We start from the raw sequence: 18,933 nt of genomic DNA, 5'->3' as shown, positions 1-18,933 counted from the left end.
TCCCCCGGATGAAAGCTGTCGCTGTACCAAATTTCGTCAAAATCGGTTGAACGGTTGAGCCGTGAAAAGGTAGCAGACAGACAGACACACTTTCGCATTTATAATATTAGTATGGATGGATTAATGATTCTCAATGATAAATAAAGATTAAATCAACACAGGACACAGAACTCGGGAACAGAAGCTTCGAGCTGATGGTATATTTTTTACACGACGTTACACACTAAAGATCTATGATCAAGAAATTCAACATTATTTTGCTGGGGATTGCGCACACGGCTTCGGCCATCCTACTCTATGGCTACGGCCATCCTACTCTATGGCTTCGGCCATCCTACTCTATGGCTACGGCCATCCTACTCTATGGCTACGGCCATGCCTCAACGGATAAGAGTAAATTGCTCCTTTTTCTAACAGACTTAGTAGGCCAGTTTTTAAATCATCACGATTTAGGAATGCAATTCCTTACAGGCATCAGGGTTGGGTTGGAATCCAATTTTTTTATGGAAATTGTTCCATAAAAAAATTGTATTCCGACTCCTCCGTCGCAAAGTTTCAATTAAAGAAGAAACTACGCAAATCGGTTCGGTAATCTCGGAGATCTTTTTTTCTAAGAATATTAGCCATGTTAAATGACTAATATTCACCTTTCCTCTCCAACTAAGCGTCAAGCTTGTGCTAGGAGGAGGAATAGTGCAACGTCCACTCCTTTACCGGTTGAGCTATTGAGGCTCTGAAAGATTTCGGTGTACATAGGTAGAACTCCTCCTTTTTTGACAGTGGTTTAAAAAAACCGGCCAAGTGCGAGTCAGGCTCGCGCAATGAGGGTTCCGTACTACAGTCGTATTTTTCGACATTTTGCACGATAATTCAAAATTTATGATGCATAAAAATAAATAAAAATCTGTTTTAGAATGTACAGGTAAAGACCTTTCATATGATACCCCACTTGATATAGTCACTCACTTCGAAAGTTGAAAATACTAATTATTAGTTCATGACCACAATTTTTTTTTTTTGTGTGATCTAACCCTAAATTCACGGTTTCAGATTTTTCCCCAAATGAGAATTCCCTATAAGATCTACTTACCAGCCAAATTTCATGATTCTAGGTCAACGGGAAGTACCCTGTAGGTTTCTTGACAGACAGACAACAAACAAAGTGATCCTATAAGGGTTCCGTTCCTTTTGAGGTACGGAACCCTAAAAAGTAGCCTATGGTACTCCCCGGTTAATTCTCTCCTTCTCTGTAAAAGTCCCGTCAAAATAGGTTCAGCCGTTCCACATATCCCCGCGTGATTTTTTAAACCTAAAAACCACGCGGGTGAAGCCGCGGGCATCAGCTAGTTTATAATAATACTTTAATCTATGGAACGAGCCACGGCGTTCGGCGAGTTGCGACGTGCGACGTGCGACGTGCGACGTGCGACGTGCAAGTGTGTCACGCTGGAGCGGGTGCGGTGGACACCTTCCAAATAAAATCACTGATAAATAAATATTAAAGTTTATTTACACAAAATTGTGTGCATCAGGATGGCGGGAGTATGTGTATGTGTGGGTGTGGCCACGCTCGGTACATCACAGCAATGTGTACAGATGGCCACGCTCGGTACAACACAGCAATGTGTACAGATGGCCACGCTCGGTACATCACAGCAATGTGTACAGATGGCCACGCTCGGTACATCACAGCAATGTGTACAGATGGCCACGCTCGGTACATCACAGCAATGTGTACAGATGGCCACGCTCGGTACATCACAGCAATGTGTACAAATGGCCACGCTCGGTACATCACAGCAATGTGTACAGATGGCCACGCTCGGTACATCACAGCAATGTGTACAGATGGCCACGCTCGGTACATCACAGCAATGTGTACAGATGGCCACGCTCGGTACATCACAGCAATGTGTACAGATGGCCACGCTCGGTACATCACAGCAATGTACGAGGAATGCACGTCGACATATCAAAACATCAGCTGCAGTGGACGGTTTAAGAGAACTCTCCATATCCAAGCGCCTGTTTCAATTCATTAGCAATTACCAAGATATTAAGATATAAATTAATTCAGACGGGCGCTTTAATATATAAAGTGTTTTTAATTCTTAAATTACTCTAAAACCGTTAACTAAATCTGGTTATGTTTTGAATATGTTTAAGTGTATTCCTCGTACATTGCTACGATAGTCATTTCACATTCAGTTACTCATTTGCTCAGATTTGGAATACACCCGCCATTCTGGTATTAGGCTGCACTGGCGGCTCACTTGCTTTATATAATAACGTCCACATCACGGCACGTACATCGGGTACATTGCTCTCATGTCCAGGGCGAGCCCGTCCGTACACATCCACCCGCCATCCTGATGCACACACACAGTATTACAACTCGTGCCGATATAAAAACGAATCATTCCCTCTCACTCGCACGCCACACCGCTCACAGCTCCTCGTGGCGCTCGTCGCCGGCGTCGTCGGCGTCAGGCGCGTCGGGCGCGTCGGGCTCGTCGTCGGGCTCGGGCGCCGCGCCGGGCGGCAGGCCCAGCGCGCGCTGCAGCATGCCCTCCACGCTGAGCGCGAAGTCCGTGGCCTGCCCCTCCTGCAGCAGGAAGCCGGAGCGCAGCGCCGCCGTGCGGTACAGCGTGCGCGCCGCGTCGCGCAGCAGCGCGTCGTCGGGGTCCTCGCGCACGCGGCGCAGCAGCTCGCGCACCACGGGGTGGCGCGGGTTGATCTCCAGCAGCTTCTTCTGCGCCAGCTGGTGGCGGCGCTGCGCGTCGTCCGCCTTCTGGTGCGCGTTGGACAGCGCCAGCCGCTCCATGTTGCCCGTCCAGCCGAAGGGCGTGGCGGCCAGCGCGGCGGGCGAGCGCGCCAGGCGCCGCGACACGGCCGCACGCGTTACCCACTCGCCCAGCTGCGCGCCCAGCCACGTCGTCAGCGGCTCGAACTCGGCGCGCTGCGCCTCCAGCCGCGCGCGCTGCTCCTCGCCTGCAACAGAGTCGCCGGTGAGCAGGCGCGCCTGGCGTACAGGCCTCCGCCGCACTCGTCGTCGCACTCACTCTCGTCCAGGTCGAAGATCTCCTTGGCGATGTTCTGGAACTTCTTGCCGTCGTACTCGGGCAGCGCGGACAGGCAGTACTCGTCCACGGCCTCCGTCAGGTACAGCACCTCGTAGCCCGCGCCCACCAGCCGCTCCGCGAACGGCGACCTCTCCACCTGCGGGCAGAGCGGCGCGGGTCAGTCGGCAGGGACGACACGAGCGCGACACGACACGACACTCACATCGGCGCGATGTAGTAGATGTGCGCCTGCGTGGGCTTCATGCGCGCCACGTAGTCGGCCAGGAAGGTGGCGTGGGCGCCGCGCGACGACTGGAAGCGCAGCAGCTTGGCGAGGCGAGGCGGAGCTTCACGTTGGTGGAGTACGACACGAGCGCGACACGACACGACACTCACCTCGGCGCGGCTGGCGCCCGCGATGTAGTAGATGTGCGCCTGCGTGGGCTTCATGCGCGCCACGTAGTCGGCCAGGAAAGTGGCGTGGGCGCCGCGCGACGACTGGAAGCGCAGCAGCTTGGCGAGGCGAGGCGGAGCTTCACGTTGGTGGAGTACGACACGAGCGCGACACGACACGACACTCACCTCGGCGCGGCTGGCGCCCGCGATGTAGTAGATGTGCGCCTGCGTGGGCTTCATGCGCGCCACGTAGTCGGCCAGGAAGGTGGCGTGGGCGCCGCGCGACGACTGGAAGCGCAGCAGCTTGGCGAGGCGAGGCGGAGCTTCACGATGGTGGAGTACGACACGAGCGCGACACGACACGACACTCACCTCGGCGCGGCTGGCGCCCGCGATGTAGTAGATGTGCGCCTGCGTGGGCTTCATGCGCGCCACGTAGTCGGCCAGGAAGGTGGCGTGGGCGCCGCGCGACGACTGGAAGCGCAGCAGCTTGGCGAGGCGAGGCGGAGCTTCACGTTGGTGGAGTACGACACGAGCGCGACACGACACGACACTCACCTCGGCGCGGCTGGCGCCCGCGATGTAGTAGATGTGCGCCTGCGTGGGCTTCATGCGCGCCACGTAGTCGGCCAGGAAGGTGGCGTGGGCGCCGCGCGACGACTGGAAGCGCAGCAGCTTGGCGAGGCGCGAGCGGTTGGAGGGGTCCTCGATCACGCCCAGCTTCACGTTGGTGGAGTACTCCTTCCAGAAGTGCTCGTACTGGTCGTCGGGGATCTTCTTGAGCATGTCGAGCGCCTTGCGCACCAGCTTCTTCTTGATGATCTTGATGAGCTTGTGCTGCTGCAGCGTCTCGCGGCTCACGTTGAGCGGCAGGTCGTCCGAGTCCACCACGCCCTGCACGAAGGCCAGGTAGTTGGGCATGAGGTCGTTGAACTCGTCCGTGATGAACACGCGGCGCACGTACAGCTTGATGTGGTCGGTCTTGGCGCCGTAGCGGTTGAAGGAGTCGGCGGGCTGCGCGCGCGGCACGAACAGCAGCGCGCGGAACGTCACCTCGCCCTCGGCCACGAAGTGCGCGTGCGCGAGCGGCGCCGCCGAGTCCTTGGTGAGGCTGCGGTAGAACTGCGCGTACTCCTCGTCGCGCACGTCGGCCGGCTTGCGCGTCCACAGCGGCTTGTTGTCGTTCATGGCCTGCCACTCCCACACCGTCTTCTCGGTGCGGCGCGGCGGCCCGGGCTCGTCGGTCGCGTCCTCCACCTGCACGTCGTCGGCGTCGGGCGCCGCGTCGGGCGCCGCGTCGGCCTCCGCGTCCGGCTCCTCCACGGTCTCGGTGCGCGAGGCCCACAGGTAGATGGGGAAGTTGATGAACTGCGAGTACTTCTTGACGAGCGCGCGGATGGTGTCCGGCTGCAGGTAGTCGGCCGCCTCCTCCTTCAGGTGCAGCCTGCGGGCAGAGCGCGCGGTTAGCGAGGGGCACGTGCTGCGCGTCGTCGACACGAGCGAGGCGGAGGGGTACTCACGTGATGTGCGTGCCGCGCTTGAGCGTGTCGCCGCGCGGGTCCTCGGCCACGCTGAAGGAGGTCGCGTCGGAGTCCCACACGTGCTGCGCGTCGTCGTCGTGCTCGGACACGAGCGAGGCGGGGCGAGGCGTACTCACGTGATGTGCGTGCCGCGCTTGAGCGTGTCGCCGCGCGGGTCCCTCGGCCACGCTGAAGGAGGTCGCGTCGGAGTCCCACACGTGCTGCGCGTCGTCGTCGTGCTCGGACACGAGCGAGGCGGGGCGAGGCGTACTCACGTGATGTGCGTGCCGCGCTTGAGCGTGTCGCCGCGCGGGTCCTCGGCCACGCTGAAGGAGGTCGCGTCGGAGTCCCACACGTGCTGCGCGTCGTCGTCGTGCTCGGACACGAGCGAGGCGGGGCGAGGCGTACTCACGTGATGTGCGTGCCGCGCTTGAGCGTGTCGCCGCGCGGGTCCTCGGCCACGCTGAAGGAGGTCGCGTCGGAGTCCCACACGTGCTGCGCGTCGTCGTCGTGCTCGGACACGAGCGAGGCGGGGCGAGGCGTACTCACGTGATGTGCGTGCCGCGCTTGAGCGTGTCGCCGCGCGGGTCCTCGGCCACGCTGAAGGAGGTCGCGTCGGAGTCCCACACGTGCTGCGCGTCGTCGTCGTGCTCGGACACGAGCGAGGCGGGGCGAGGCGTACTCACGTGATGTGCGTGCCGCGCTTGAGCGTGTCGCCGCGCGGGTCCTCGGCCACGCTGAAGGAGGTCGCGTCGGAGTCCCACACGTGCTGCGCGTCGTCGTCGTGCTCGGACACGAGCGAGGCGGGGCGAGGCGTACTCACGTGATGTGCGTGCCGCGCTTGAGCGTGTCGCCGCGCGGGTCCTCGGCCACGCTGAAGGAGGTCGCGTCGGAGTCCCACACGTGCTGCGCGTCGTCGTCGTGCTCGGACACGAGCGAGGCGGGGCGAGGCGTACTCACGTGATGTGCGTGCCGCGCTTGAGCGTGTCGCCGCGCGGGTCCTCGGCCACGCTGAAGGAGGTCGCGTCGGAGTCCCACACGTGCTGCGCGTCGTCGTTGTGCTTGGACACGACGGTGACGCGGTCGGCCACGAGGAAGGCGGAGTAGAAGCCGACGCCGAACTGGCCGATCATGTCGTTCATCTCCTGCGCGCCGCTCGCGCGCTCCGAGTCCTGCATCTGCGCCAGGAAGTCGGCCGTGCCCGACTTGGCGATGGTGCCCAGGTTGTGCACGAGGTCGTGGCGCGTCATGCCCACGCCCGAGTCCACGATGTGCAGCAGGCGCCGCTCGGGGTCCGCCTTGATGCGGATGCTGAGGTCGGGGTTGGTGGCCAGCACGTCGCTGTCGGTGAGCGACAGCAGCCGGATCTTGTCCAGCGCGTCCGAGCCGTTGGAGATGAGCTCGCGCAGGAAGATCTGCGGACAGGGAGGCGCGCGGTGAGCGAGTGCGAGCGCGAGCGCGAGGGAGAGAGCGAGCGGGAGCGGCGTACCTCCTTGTTGCGGTAGAGCGAGTTGATGATGAGCTTCATCATGCGGTTGACCTCGGTCTGGAAGGTGTAGTTCTGCGCCTTGTCGCGCAGCTCGCGCTGCTGCGCCACGCTCAGCGCGTCGGGCGAGATGGCCTCCTCCTCGCGCAGCACGGCCTCCGCGTCTGCAATCAATGAATCTTGCACTAACAGATTTGTCTCGATCTTTCCACAAACTGCAGTAGAGTTTATTTAAAACTTTTTTTACTAGAAAGGGTTCAAAAACGATTCCTTTTTCTGTTAACGGTACATCAAAATAAAAAAGCAGAATTAACATCTTACAGGCAAAGACTGAGCTATTTTAAAATAATGTCACTTGAAAACCGACGCTGGGTCCGATCAGGTACTTCTGTTCAAAATTTTAAATTATGAAATTGACTGCCCAAACATTTTATGCAAAATAATTTTTTCTGTGCCCCGTAAAAATTCGCGATTTTCTACGTACAAGCCTTATATTATAAGGGGATGCAGAACAAACTTAGGAGAAAACAATGTCTTGATTAGAAGATGTCGCGAACATAATAATCTTTTTAAAACTGCGAAAAATATGATAATAGATCCTTATTCACTCTCCTTGCAGCAGTACAAAAAAATGCTGCATCAGTATATTGATGCGGCTGTTGCCGTCCATATCTTTGGAGATGTCCGGACCTGCTACACGGCATTATAAACTCGTATGCTTCTTCGTAATTTTTCTTATTTTCCTTGTTTTATGTAATATTTAGTATTTAATATTTAGTACTATTGTAAATTGCAGTGTTTTTATTTTTTATTTTTTCATATTTATATTTTTAGCTTTAAGTTAACTGGTAATCCCGCACTTGCAAACTTTTAAAATGCATGCCGGTTTGCCAGTAATTGGTTGTACACTCTAAATTTTTTCTCTGTGAATTGTAATTGTTATTTATAATATGTGTACTATCTGTTGGCAAACCAATAAAATAAAAAAATAAAAAAAAACTGTAATTCTGAAAATAAAATGGGCCATTTCCGCCCTCTTCACGCCCTTCACGGATAGCGTCGGTTAACATCGGCCCCCATAAAATGTTGAATACATAATGTGAGTATACACTGTCGCTACGATACGGGCGCCGGGCGGCGTGTGGTCGATGCCGCGCGTCGCCGTCGGGTGTGCCGGTCGAGAGCATGTCGCTGTCGGCCAGCGAGCGCGGGGACGGCGCGGGCGAGCGCGCGGGCGACGGCGCGGGCGAGGGCGCGCGGCTGCACGCCAGGGCGTTCAAGCTGCGCTTCGCGACGCAGCACGAGCTGGGCCGCTCCGACGTGTCCGCCGTCAAGCCTCTCGGCCTGCGTGAGTCCGGCGCGGTGCGACACGCGCCCGCCGCCTAGCGAATACGTTCCCAAAGATACAACGATGCCGTCAGCTCCTCACGGCTCCCAGGGTTTTCGCAATTTGTAGGCAAACAAACTCTCCACGCTGACACTTTCCCGGAAACCGCGGCCGAGGAAGCGAAGGAGGGTCCTCCGGCGAGATGGATGACGTCACGAGCGACCGGAGCCGGGCGGGGGCTCGTCGGGCGAGGCCCGGCGTCGGAGGGCTGCGGCCCGTGAGGATGTTGATATTGAATTGAAATGAAATGAATAGTTGTTGATCGAAAGTTACAAATAAATTTAAATATTGTACACAGAATTAAGGAGTGATATCGTTGAACGTGTGTGTGCAGCGAGCGTGGTGCGCGGCGCGAGCCTGGCGCGCGACACGGGCGCGGACGCGGCGCGCGAGCGCAGCGCGCTGCGGCGCGTGCAGGCCATGTTCCGCGCGGGGCCGCGCGAGCGCCTCGCCGCGCCTCTCACCGCCTCGCACGAGTACGTTGCCCGTGTGTGCAGCGAGCGTGGTGCGCGGCGCGAGCCTGGCGCGCGACGCGGGCGCGGACGCGGCGCGCGAGCGCAGCGCGCTGCGGCGCGTGCAGGCCATGTTCCGCGCGGGGCCGCGCGAGCGCCTCGCCGCGCCTCTCACCGCCTCGCACGAGTACGTTGAACGTGTGTGCAGCGAGCGTGGTGCGCGGCGCGAGCCTGGCGCGCGACACGGGCGCGGACGCGGCGCGCGAGCGCAGCGCGCTGCGGCGCGTGCAGGCCATGTTCCGCGCGGGGCCGCGCGAGCGCCTCGCCGCGCCTCTCACCGCCTCGCACGAGTACGTTGAACGTGTGTGCAGCGAGCGTGGTGCGCGGCGCGAGCCTGGCGCGCGACGCGGGCGCGGACGCGGCGCGCGAGCGCAGCGCGCTGCGGCGCGTGCAGGCCATGTTCCGCGCGGGGCCGCGCGAGCGCCTCGCCGCGCCTCTCACCGCCTCGCACGAGTACGTTGAACGTGTGTGCAGCGAGCGTGGTGCGCGGCGCGAGCCTGGCGCGCGACGCGGGCGCGGACGCGGCGCGCGAGCGCAGCGCGCTGCGGCGCGTGCAGGCCATGTTCCGCGCGGGGGCCGCGCGAGCGCCTCGCCGCGCCTCTCACCGCCTCGCACGAGTACGTTGAACGTGTGTGCAGCGAGCGTGGTGCGCGGCGCGAGCCTGGCGCGCGACGCGGGCGCGGACGCGGCGCGCGAGCGCAGCGCGCTGCGGCGCGTGCAGGCCATGTTCCGCGCGGGGCCGCGCGAGCGCCTCGCCGCGCCTCTCACCGCCTCGCACGAGTACGTTGAACGTGTGTGCAGCGAGCGTGGTGCGCGGCGCGAGCCTGGCGCGCGACGCGGGCGCGGACGCGGCGCGCGAGCGCAGCGCGCTGCGGCGCGTGCAGGCCATGTTCCGCGCGGGGCCGCGCGAGCGCCTCGCCGCGCCTCTCACCGCCTCGCACGAGTACGTTGAACGTGTGTGCAGCGAGCGTGGTGCGCGGCGCGAGCCTGGCGCGCGACGCGGGCGCGGACGCGGCGCGCGAGCGCAGCGCGCTGCGGCGCGTGCAGGCCATGTTCCGCGCGGGGGCCGCGCGAGCGCCTCGCCGCGCCTCTCACCGCCTCGCACGAGTACGTTGAACGTGTGTGCAGCGAGCGTGGTGCGCGGCGCGAGCCTGGCGCGCGACGCGGGCGCGGACGCGGCGCGCGAGCGCAGCGCGCTGCGGCGCGTGCAGGCCATGTTCCGCGCGGGGCCGCGCGAGCGCCTCGCCGCGCCTCTCACCGCCTCGCACGAGTACGTTGAACGTGTGTGCAGCGAGCGTGGTGCGCGGCGCGAGCCTGGCGCGCGACGCGGGCGCGGACGCGGCGCGCGAGCGCAGCGCGCTGCGGCGCGTGCAGGCCATGTTCCGCGCGGGGCCGCGCGAGCGCCTCGCCGCGCCTCTCACCGCCTCGCACGAGTACGTTGAACGTGTGTGCAGCGAGCGTGGTGCGCGGCGCGAGCCTGGCGCGCGACGCGGGCGCGGACGCGGCGCGCGAGCGCAGCGCGCTGCGGCGCGTGCAGGCCATGTTCCGCGCGGGGCCGCGCGAGCGCCTCGCCGCGCCTCTCACCGCCTCGCACGAGTACGTTGAACGTGTGTGCAGCGAGCGTGGTGCGCGGCGCGAGCCTGGCGCGCGACGCGGGCGCGGACGCGGCGCGCGAGCGCAGCGCGCTGCGGCGCGTGCAGGCCATGTTCCGCGCGGGGCCGCGCGAGCGCCTCGCCGCGCCTCTCACCGCCTCGCACGAGTACGTTGAACGTGTGTGCAGCGAGCGTGGTGCGCGGCGCGAGCCTGGCGCGCGACGCGGGCGCGGACGCGGCGCGCGAGCGCAGCGCGCTGCGGCGCGTGCAGGCCATGTTCCGCGCGGGGCCGCGCGAGCGCCTCGCCGCGCCTCTCACCGCCTCGCACGAGTACGTTGAACGTGTGTGCAGCGAGCGTGGTGCGCGGCGCGAGCCTGGCGCGCGACGCGGGCGCGGACGCGGCGCGCGGAGCGCAGCGCGCTGCGGCGCGTGCAGGCCATGTTCCGCGCGGGGCCGCGCGAGCGCCTCGCCGCGCCTCTCACCGCCTCGCACGAGTACGTTGAACGTGTGTGCAGCGAGCGTGGTGCGCGGCGCGAGCCTGGCGCGCGACGCGGGCGCGGACGCGGCGCGCGAGCGCAGCGCGCTGCGGCGCGTGCAGGCCATGTTCCGCGCGGGGCCGCGCGAGCGCCTCGCCGCGCCTCTCACCGCCTCGCACGAGTACGTTGAACGTGTGTGCAGCGAGCGTGGTGCGCGGCGCGAGCCTGGCGCGCGACGCGGGCGCGGACGCGGCGCGCGAGCGCAGCGCGCTGCGGCGCGTGCAGGCCATGTTCCGCGCGGGGCCGCGCGAGCGCCTCGCCGCGCCTCTCACCGCCTCGCACGAGTACGTTGAACGTGTGTGCAGCGAGCGTGGTGCGCGGCGCGAGCCTGGCGCGCGACGCGGTAGTATCGCTACTATGTATGCAACGAGCACACCGACACTTGCGAGCCGTTGACTTGTCGCCAGTCGTCACCCGCACCTAAGTAACTTATCTCCCACTTGCTAGGAATTTGCTACTTTACTGAACAGTTCACTACAGAGGACTGAGGACTGCTATCGGCTCCTCACTGACGGCACGCCAACAATTTCCAAGAGGACTGTAATGGAAATTGCTGGACAGTTTCATACTGATGACGCGATTCTTTATGGTGTCGACTAAAATAAATTGAGTTTTTGTAGTTACGTTTTTATTAATATTCTGACTTGTATTAATAAAATCGTATATATTGTATATAATTTTTTTTTAAATCTTTTTTAATAATTTTTATTTTTTTAATTAGGTATTTTTTTAGTTTTAAGAGTTCCGTACCTCTCAAATCACTGTTGCCTGTCTTTCCGTCTGTCTGTCAAGAAACCTACAGGGTACTTCCCGTTGACCTAGAATCATGAAATTTGGCAGGTAGTCTTATAGCTGACATTTGGGGAAAAATCTGAAAACCGTGAATTTAGGGTTAGATCACACAAGAAAAATTAAATTGTGGTCATGAACTAATAATTAGTATTTTCAACTTTCGAAGTGAGTGACTATATCAAGTGGGGTATCATATGAAAGGTCTTCACCTGTACATTCCAAATCATATTTTTATTTATTTTTATGCATCATAGTTTTTTAATTATCGTGCAAAATGTCGAAAAAATACAATATACATTTTCGTATCAATTAAACCTTTGTTTCTTCTATTATTTTTTTATTGTTTCCACGCAATTGGAAGAAAAGTACTATATTATATCATATACAATATCTCTGCCGAAATTAGCGATTACCAACCTCGTTTAGTTTAAAAGGCCTCGGCTAGCGCCTCGTCCCTATCACTTAGAAGTCCTCGGCTTCGCCTCGGCCTTACAATATAGATACTCAGCCAGTAATCGCTTTATTTCAGGCCTGGAATGTAATGTACTATTTCACAGCACTGCACGCGAATGGTGCGATGGCTCAGCTCACAGCCGGTTGGATAGCTCGCGGAACACGACTTTGCGATCGATCTAACACCAGTGGCGCCCGCAGGTACGGCTGGTGGTGCGAGCGCGGCGCGCGGCTGCAGGCCGACCCGCGCCTGCAGCACCACATCCGCGACTCGGCCTGGCTCAAGGAGCGCCTGCGCGTGCTGCAGCGCCGCTGACGCTGACGCCGCCGCCGCCGCCGCCGCCGCCGCCGCCGCCGCCGCCGCCGCCCGTCAATAGCACAAGCAATGGAACGCAAAATGAATGGGATTCAAATGGGAAATGAGTGGTGCTGCAGGGCTGACCTGTGGCGCAGCAAGTCTGCAGGATGGCATACTGCATATATTGCTAACCTGTGGCGCAGCAAGTCTGCAGGATGACATACTACATAATATATTGATAGTTTTTGATTCATGCATAAAAAGTTTGTAGCAGCAAATATAAACCACTGTCTCTTTCAAACTTACCAAACTTATACTTGCTGACCTAACAGAATATCCCAATCATGATTGTGCTGAATATATTGTAAAATAATCAAAACTTTGCTAATTAATAAAATATAACAGCTATAGTTCTTTGCAGGTTCTTTATTTATATTTTCATACTCTTTTATTATGATATACAATAAGCTGCACTAAAGACATCCGACCCTCGATTGATTAAAATTACTTTAAATAATAAATTATGGAAAACATAACTACTAGGACTAGATTGTAATAGAACACCACTGATAGGATAACAGATACAGTGGGTATGATAACAGTAGGGTGACAGATACACGTGGGTATGATAACAGTAGGGTGACAGATACACGTGGGTATGATAGCAGGCAACATATTAGTTAATCCTCGTTATAATCTCTGCTGTGCCATTGGCTTTGTACATTTTATTAGAACGCTATTTGACTTTTATGAGAGATTAGAATAAGGAAAAATGATTTATTAATATTATCGTGGATGCTTTTGTCTATCATATTAGTATAATATTATGTTCTGTAAAATATATATGTCTGTTATAGACAAGTTTAGTTGGCTAGTATGAGAGGTATACGGGGAGTCTGAGCACTCACCAGTGCGCGAGCCCTCGCGCGAGGCGCCCAGGTCCGCGTCCACCGTCGCCGCGGCCACGCTGGGCGCGGCGTCCTGCGCGCGGCACCATCCTGCAACAGACCGACAGACATGCCTCACTGCAGTTACGAGGTGCAACAGTTCATACGCAATACGTTATATCGAGTTGTTATTGTAAGACGTTATACGGTACACTAACTCCCGCAAAGTGAACACCACTCCACTCGCGACGATACCACGACACCTTACAAACGAATGTATTTACTTCTCAAAATTACAATATACGAGTTTCACATCTATCTATTTAGTTATAAAGCAACGTGGACATCATTCTTTTTCGAATATAAATTGTTTTATGAAGCCTCACCTGTGAGCAGTAGGACGCCTACCCCTAACAAAAAGTAGCGCTTCATTTCTAATTCACTTCAACTGATTTATTCATAAATATCCCACAAAATGCACTAAATACCGGCGGATGACGCCGTTGAACGCCTCTAGTCCCGACTGTGCGACAACAGAAATAGAGGAAGTTTGCCAAAAAAATCTTCTCTATTCCAGTTTCATAGATGTTGTATGAAAAAAGATAACACCAAATTATTGTTATCATTGGTTGAAATAATTTTGAAGTATGAGTTGTCGCCTATTAGAACTGTCCACGAAAACAACCGAGCAAATAGGAAAACAGAAAATACAAATGTCTAGATCTGATTGGCTAAATTAAAATCTTGTACGTCATCGATCTTTGACATGCCGTCAGTTTGACAACTGTCAAGGCATACCTATTTGATGGCGACACCACATGCTTGCGGCAAACAACTTACAGTGCGACAAGACTACCTTGGCGCGTGGCGAAAATCGGAACTAACATTAGGTATTCCTTGTAACGATGAATAACACCACAATTATTACCATTGTTTAGTAGTCAATGTGGCTAATTCATTTGTACACAATCTCTAAACTAAACTAAAATATCACGTCTAAATCTATTGCTATCCCTTTCATAATGTTGCTTGCGAAAAAGGAAAGCACTAAATTTAGACCTGTTAATTTAGTTTAGTTTAGAGATTGTGTACTAGAGAATCGGCCCCAATGGGGCCGATTCTCTATTATTTGTATTAACCGATCATCAATATTTGTATCAAACGTTTTTTATGTGAAAATAACTCATATAGAAATACAATTACGCCACGAATTCTCAAAGTTTGTTTTGCAACTTCTTGTATGTATTCTTGAAAAAAACCAGTTACACATGTTGACGCTATCTCATGACTGCGTCAACCAACCTACATTTTGTGATCCAATGATAGATAATCTTATATTATTAATTAATAGTAGTGAAATAAAAGATAACAGGCATCCCCTGACAATGTGTTTTATAAACACTGGCTAAGGGTACACCAGATCCCGAACGCAAAATGACTATTCCTTTTTTAAATGATTTTAACTAAATATTTTATACACATTTTAATCTTTAATTATCAACATGTTTTATATGGGTCCCAGACTTGAAATAAAATGATTTTATTATTTATTTATTTATAACTTACTCGTAATATTATATTGTGGCCACTATATACTCACATATCTCAGCCTGCAGTTTTACACTTCACGTTTCGCACAAAAATCAACTGCGGAGCGGGGCGGCTTTCCTTTTCTCGAGTTTCCCCACTTATTAATTACCCTTTCTTCGTAAACGTCTCTGATTGGTCGGAAGAGCCACCGTTTCTGATTGGTCAAGATAGTTGACCTGCTCTAGCCAGTTGTGTCAATTCAAATACTAATTTAACAATAACTTATTACATTATTCTTATTAATACTTATCATAGACTTATTAAACAGAAGTTGAATATAAACAGTAATTTTGCCAGTGTTGCTGACACACGATATGGGACAAAAAATAGGTTAGCTGCGTCTCTGTTTATCACATTAGTAACTTTATCTGTGCTCTCTTTTTAGTGCGAATGAGAAAGCAAACGTTCCTGTATCTACCTTTATTACTCTATCTACGAATCCAGTATAGTATGTATGCAAAAAGTACTCTGTGGTCGTAGTAGTCTGTTAAAAAAAAAAAAAGAGTGACAAGCACCAAAGAGTACCTATTATAATATGACAAGCACAAGCACAGAGTTGATAGCTTGTTGATAGTAAATACCACAGACCAATAACGTAATGCATATAAGTGTCGTGGTGGTGTCGTGTCAAATGTTAAAATCTTTTATTTCTGGTCGGTGGTTAAAATGGAGAATGCTAGAGAATGAATTTCATTTCATAAATTAAAAGCAATTTAATACAGATATAGAAACGGTTCCATGAAATGAATAGGTGAAATTTATTTAGCTGAAGTATCCAGTGGCAGTGTTTCTCACGATGGAAGTCGGCAGCTCGCCGAGGATACTGACCACCAAGCGCCGCGTGAAGTACCGCGCCAGCGCGTGGAGCGTGCACGAGTTCGAGGTGGTCGGCGGCGCGGCCGTGTGGCGCGTGGCCGTGCTGCGCATGGAGCGCTCGCTGCTGCTGTGGGCGGGCGCGCGCGCGGCGCGGCTGCGCGACGTGGCGCTGGGCGTGCCGCGCGCGGACGGCGCGCTGGCCACGGCGCTGCTGGGTGCGGGCGCGGCGCCGGCGCTGGCGCGCCGCCTGGCCGCCGCGCTGCAGCGCCCCGCGCTGGTGTGCACCGGTGAGCGCCTGGACCGGCTCGCCGCACCGCTGCTGGAGCGCGCGCTCGCCGCCGAGATGAAGGCGCACCCGGAGCACTTCTGACCGACGAGTGGACACGTGTTGGCCGGCTGCGTGTTACCAAAAATTTTCTGTGACAAAATTCTGGATCTGGTACGAAATATGTGAGCTGTGTCTTCTAGAGTGCTGTAGAATTTTTGTGACACAATATGGGTAGCCCAGAACTATTAACATGTTTATGAACCTGCTGAGATGGTGTGGACGGTGACACAGTTGTGTTGGAGCCACCGAGGCACAGAGCAGGCCTGATGTTCACGTGGCTTGCGTTGAGTGGGCTGTACTCACTAATGATATTGTGTCTCCTGATTGCTTGAGCAGCACAGAGACATAGGCTGCTATAGATGCATGGCTATACAAACAGTTCACATTAGATGCCATGGGTTACATTTGGAGGCGCTTGGTGCCGGTGGACTGAGAGGTTTGGTCCACATTGTCCACATTGTCCACGTTGGCACATTGTCCACATTGGCACATTGTCCACGTTGGCACATTGTCCACATTGGCACATTGTCCACGTTGGCACATTGTCCACATTGGCACATTGTCCACGTTGGCACATTGTCCACATTGGCACATTGTCCACATTGAGAAGAAGAAACTCTTAAGACACTCCTAAGAAATTATGTGTGTATTTAAATTTGAGATTGTTGCTACCTATATTGCAGTCTAATTTGCAATTGTGATGTGTTTAAAATAAATGTAAATATTTAAAATAAAATGTTAATTAATCCCCCCCCCAAGTGCGAATTCCTTGATTTTCCGGGATAAAAAGTAGCCTATGTCACTCTCGTCTTACAATTCCCATGCAAAAATCATGTCGATCCATGCTCCATTGGGACGTGATAGAAGGACAAACGAACACACTTTCGCATTTATAATATTATGGGTATTGAGTACTATTGTGTACTATTGTATAGGTAGTGTAAATTCTCCAAGTGATAGGATTTTCAATAAGTAATTGTCGTTATAGTAATAGAGAGAGAGCCAGCACGTACCGACTGGTTATTTTATAAAAGCTGAAAGTTTCTCTGCATAATGTTGTCCCCAACACGGGGAGGAACGATCAGCGACTATGAAGTTGGGATCGTGGTGGCTTTGGGAGATAACGGGTAACACAGCTGTAAAAAATCTAAAGTCTAAGTATAAAGCCTAATCCATACTATCCTATCTAATATACTAATAGGTACTAATAATATTATGAATGCGAAAGTCGAACTGTCTGTCTGTCTGCTAGCTTTTCACGGCGCAGGAGCCTATCCGACTGATGAAATGTTTTCAGAGTTAGCTTACTTTCCGGGGAAGGATATAGGGCACTTTTTATTCCAGAAAATTAAAGAGTTCCCACGGGATTTTTAAAAACCTAATCCAAGAAAATGAAGTCGCGGGCACCATTTTTTTATATTTTCTCTGGAAAAGTATTGAAAATGACGTCATGGATTGGCAGACACTTATGTTGTCAGTCCCGGATGTAGGTGGCAGCCCGAGCCCCGTGCCCGGGCGGCAAAGTCAAGCTTGGTAGACGCAGTGGTAACACTGGTCCACGGTCCACTGTCCACGGTCCACGGTCCAAGGAAGAGCCGGGGGTTGAAAGGCGAATTCGTGCTCGTGCAATCAAATTGCGAATACCTAGATTTGATTTCGGACGGTGTCGAAAAGAACACAATAATATTATAACGCTTATAGTTATGTTATCGCACTTACTTCTTCTACTTCTTCTTAATTTGCTTTATGGCTTTCAGTATAGTGCAGTAGTGCAGTAGTGCAGTAGTGCCACACCGAGCACAATGCACTTCGCCAATGTCACGTAGAATGGAAGAGCCACAGAGGGGACAGTTTAAAAAAAAGGCGATACTATTAAGATTCGAATTATTATCTTTTGCAATAACTGGATTTTGTTAATTGTTAGTCATCTACAACAGCACAAAGAACACACAATTATAGGGATTATATATATACCTATACAAACTATACAAATAGATACTAGAATATATAAGTAAGTTTATATAGTATTTATATACATGTATATTGTATATATTATATTATATTTTATAGTATTGTGGGCTACATTACACATAAATAAAAATCAATTGTACATATTTAATAAGATAATTTAGATACCTAATATTAGTTTTGCCGCGCGGCATCTGTGTGCATATTATCGCGTCCCAGCTGATCGGGGAACCGGTCACTTGCGCCTGCCCCCGCCCGCAGCGCGCCGCAGCCCCGAGGTGCCTACCTAGTGGCTTCCAACACCGTCCCTGTGTCCACGTCTGTCTAGCGCGCGAAAACATATGTACGTAATGTAAGGGTGGTAAATTGGGCGGAATAGAAATATACCCGGATACGGAATAATCTACCACCTTACAAAGATTAGAGGGAAAAAAAAAAATAATTTTAATTTACTTTACTTGATCTATCTACCTAGTAAAGAATAGAAGCTAGCCGTCGACTCCCTTGTAATGTATATGAGGTGTTATAAATGAAATTTGCTAGATGTTAGGCAAAATTGTTTTTAATGTAACTTTTACCGGGGTCGCTTAATACATAAGGATGGCTAATAATGCTTAGTTATTCTAGCTTAATGCCAAGACTTAATTTAGATACATTAGAATGCCTTAGGTAGATAGTACATAAATCTATGTTTTAAATTTAAGATGCCATTGGCATGGAATAGACAATGACACAGTAAAATTCATAAAATTGTTTCAAAATAAAAGCTCAGTAGTAAAGACAGGGTTCTTACTGTACACATACACTAAGAAGGTTCACTAAACTGTTGCAGGATACAAACACTTGCTTACTTGTAGGTGCGAAGACTGCAAGGTAGCTGGACGGCATCGGCCAAGATCCAAAACTCAATTTATTTGATTCTTCACCACCGAAATGTTTCATTACAAAGATTTTCACCAAGTCTTATCCATAGCAATTAAGTTGTCAACGTGAATGTGCAAAAGAAATAAATACGAAAACCGAAAACGCAAACGGAAAACTAAAACGGAAAACTGAAGCTAAACGTAAAACGTAAACGTAAACCCTGTAACAAAGAAAAACAAGATTATAATTTGTGCTGTGTGAAAATTTCGACACGTGGAATTTTCCCGATCAAACACAACTCACCTATTGAACTCCTGGCCACCAATGGTTTTCAGAAGTCCACCCACAACCCATTATCCTCATTTATTTGGGAAGATAAAATAACTGGAACTGGAATGAAATCATAAAATTAGGATTTTCTCTAACCAAACCGCCATTTTGTCGAA

At 53.3% G+C, this 18,933-nt stretch overlaps 3 protein-coding genes across 3 annotated transcripts; 2 read left to right on the top strand and 1 right to left on the bottom strand.

Annotated features, from left to right (window-relative positions):
- Positions 1 to 1,488: 1,488 nt before the first annotated feature.
- LOC117995995 (endoplasmin-like) lies at positions 1,489 to 13,484 on the bottom strand. Its single transcript, XM_034984008.2, has 7 exons — positions 13,308 to 13,484; positions 12,943 to 13,032; positions 6,468 to 6,628; positions 5,939 to 6,393; positions 4,017 to 4,902; positions 3,063 to 3,219; positions 1,489 to 2,991 (listed from the first exon to the last, which is right to left on the bottom strand). Exons 1-7 carry the CDS (start codon positions 13,351 to 13,353, stop codon positions 2,447 to 2,449), a joined length of 2,340 nt encoding a protein of 779 aa, XP_034839899.1. The 5' UTR covers positions 13,354 to 13,484; the 3' UTR covers positions 1,489 to 2,446.
- Positions 7,994 to 12,435, top strand: LOC138404622 (uncharacterized protein FLJ46347-like). The gene is made up of 7 exons (XM_069509192.1): positions 7,994 to 8,068; positions 8,186 to 8,501; positions 8,675 to 9,106; positions 9,165 to 9,644; positions 9,818 to 9,970; positions 10,144 to 10,775; positions 11,938 to 12,435. Exons 1-7 carry the CDS (start codon positions 7,994 to 7,996, stop codon positions 12,157 to 12,159), a joined length of 2,310 nt encoding a protein of 769 aa, XP_069365293.1. The 3' UTR covers positions 12,160 to 12,435.
- A 1,595-nt stretch (positions 13,485 to 15,079) lies between the features above and the next one.
- Positions 15,080 to 17,943, top strand: LOC117995992 (uncharacterized). Its single transcript, XM_069509186.1, has one exon. The coding sequence runs from the start codon at positions 15,308 to 15,310 to the stop codon at positions 15,695 to 15,697; it is 390 nt and encodes a 129-aa protein (XP_069365287.1). The 5' UTR covers positions 15,080 to 15,307; the 3' UTR covers positions 15,698 to 17,943.
- Positions 17,944 to 18,933: the final 990 nt, after the last annotated feature.

Source organism: Maniola hyperantus, unplaced genomic scaffold (assembly GCF_902806685.2).
Source record: "Maniola hyperantus unplaced genomic scaffold, iAphHyp1.2, whole genome shotgun sequence".
NCBI classification, from domain to species: domain Eukaryota; kingdom Metazoa; phylum Arthropoda; class Insecta; order Lepidoptera; family Nymphalidae; genus Maniola; species Maniola hyperantus.
Note: the sequence above shows the minus strand (reverse complement) of the source record. Positions and strands in the feature narration are given on the sequence as shown.

Excerpts from the sequence above, each read along its gene's own strand:
- LOC138404622 (XM_069509192.1), top strand. The coding sequence starts at position 7,994 with ATGGATGACGTCACGAGCGACCGGAGCCGGGCGGGGGCTCGTCGGGCG. Across the intron at positions 9,645-9,817 it reads CTCGCACGAGTACGTTGAAC|CGAGCGTGGTGCGCGGCGCG; the intron begins GTGTGTGCAGCG and ends ACGTGTGTGCAG. Across the intron at positions 10,776-11,937 it reads CCTCTCACCGCCTCGCACGA|GTACGGCTGGTGGTGCGAGC; the intron begins GTACGTTGAACG and ends TGGCGCCCGCAG.
- LOC117995995 (XM_034984008.2), bottom strand. The coding sequence starts at position 13,353 with ATGAAGCGCTACTTTTTGTTAGGGGTAGGCGTCCTACTGCTCACAG. Across the intron at positions 13,033-13,307 it reads AGGCGTCCTACTGCTCACAG|GATGGTGCCGCGCGCAGGAC; the intron begins GTGAGGCTTCAT and ends GGTCTGTTGCAG. Across the intron at positions 6,629-12,942 it reads GCGCGAGGGCTCGCGCACTG|ACGCGGAGGCCGTGCTGCGC; the intron begins GTGAGTGCTCAG and ends CATTGATTGCAG.
- LOC117995992 (XM_069509186.1), top strand. The coding sequence starts at position 15,308 with ATGGAAGTCGGCAGCTCGCCGAGGATACTGACCACCAAGCGCCGCGTG.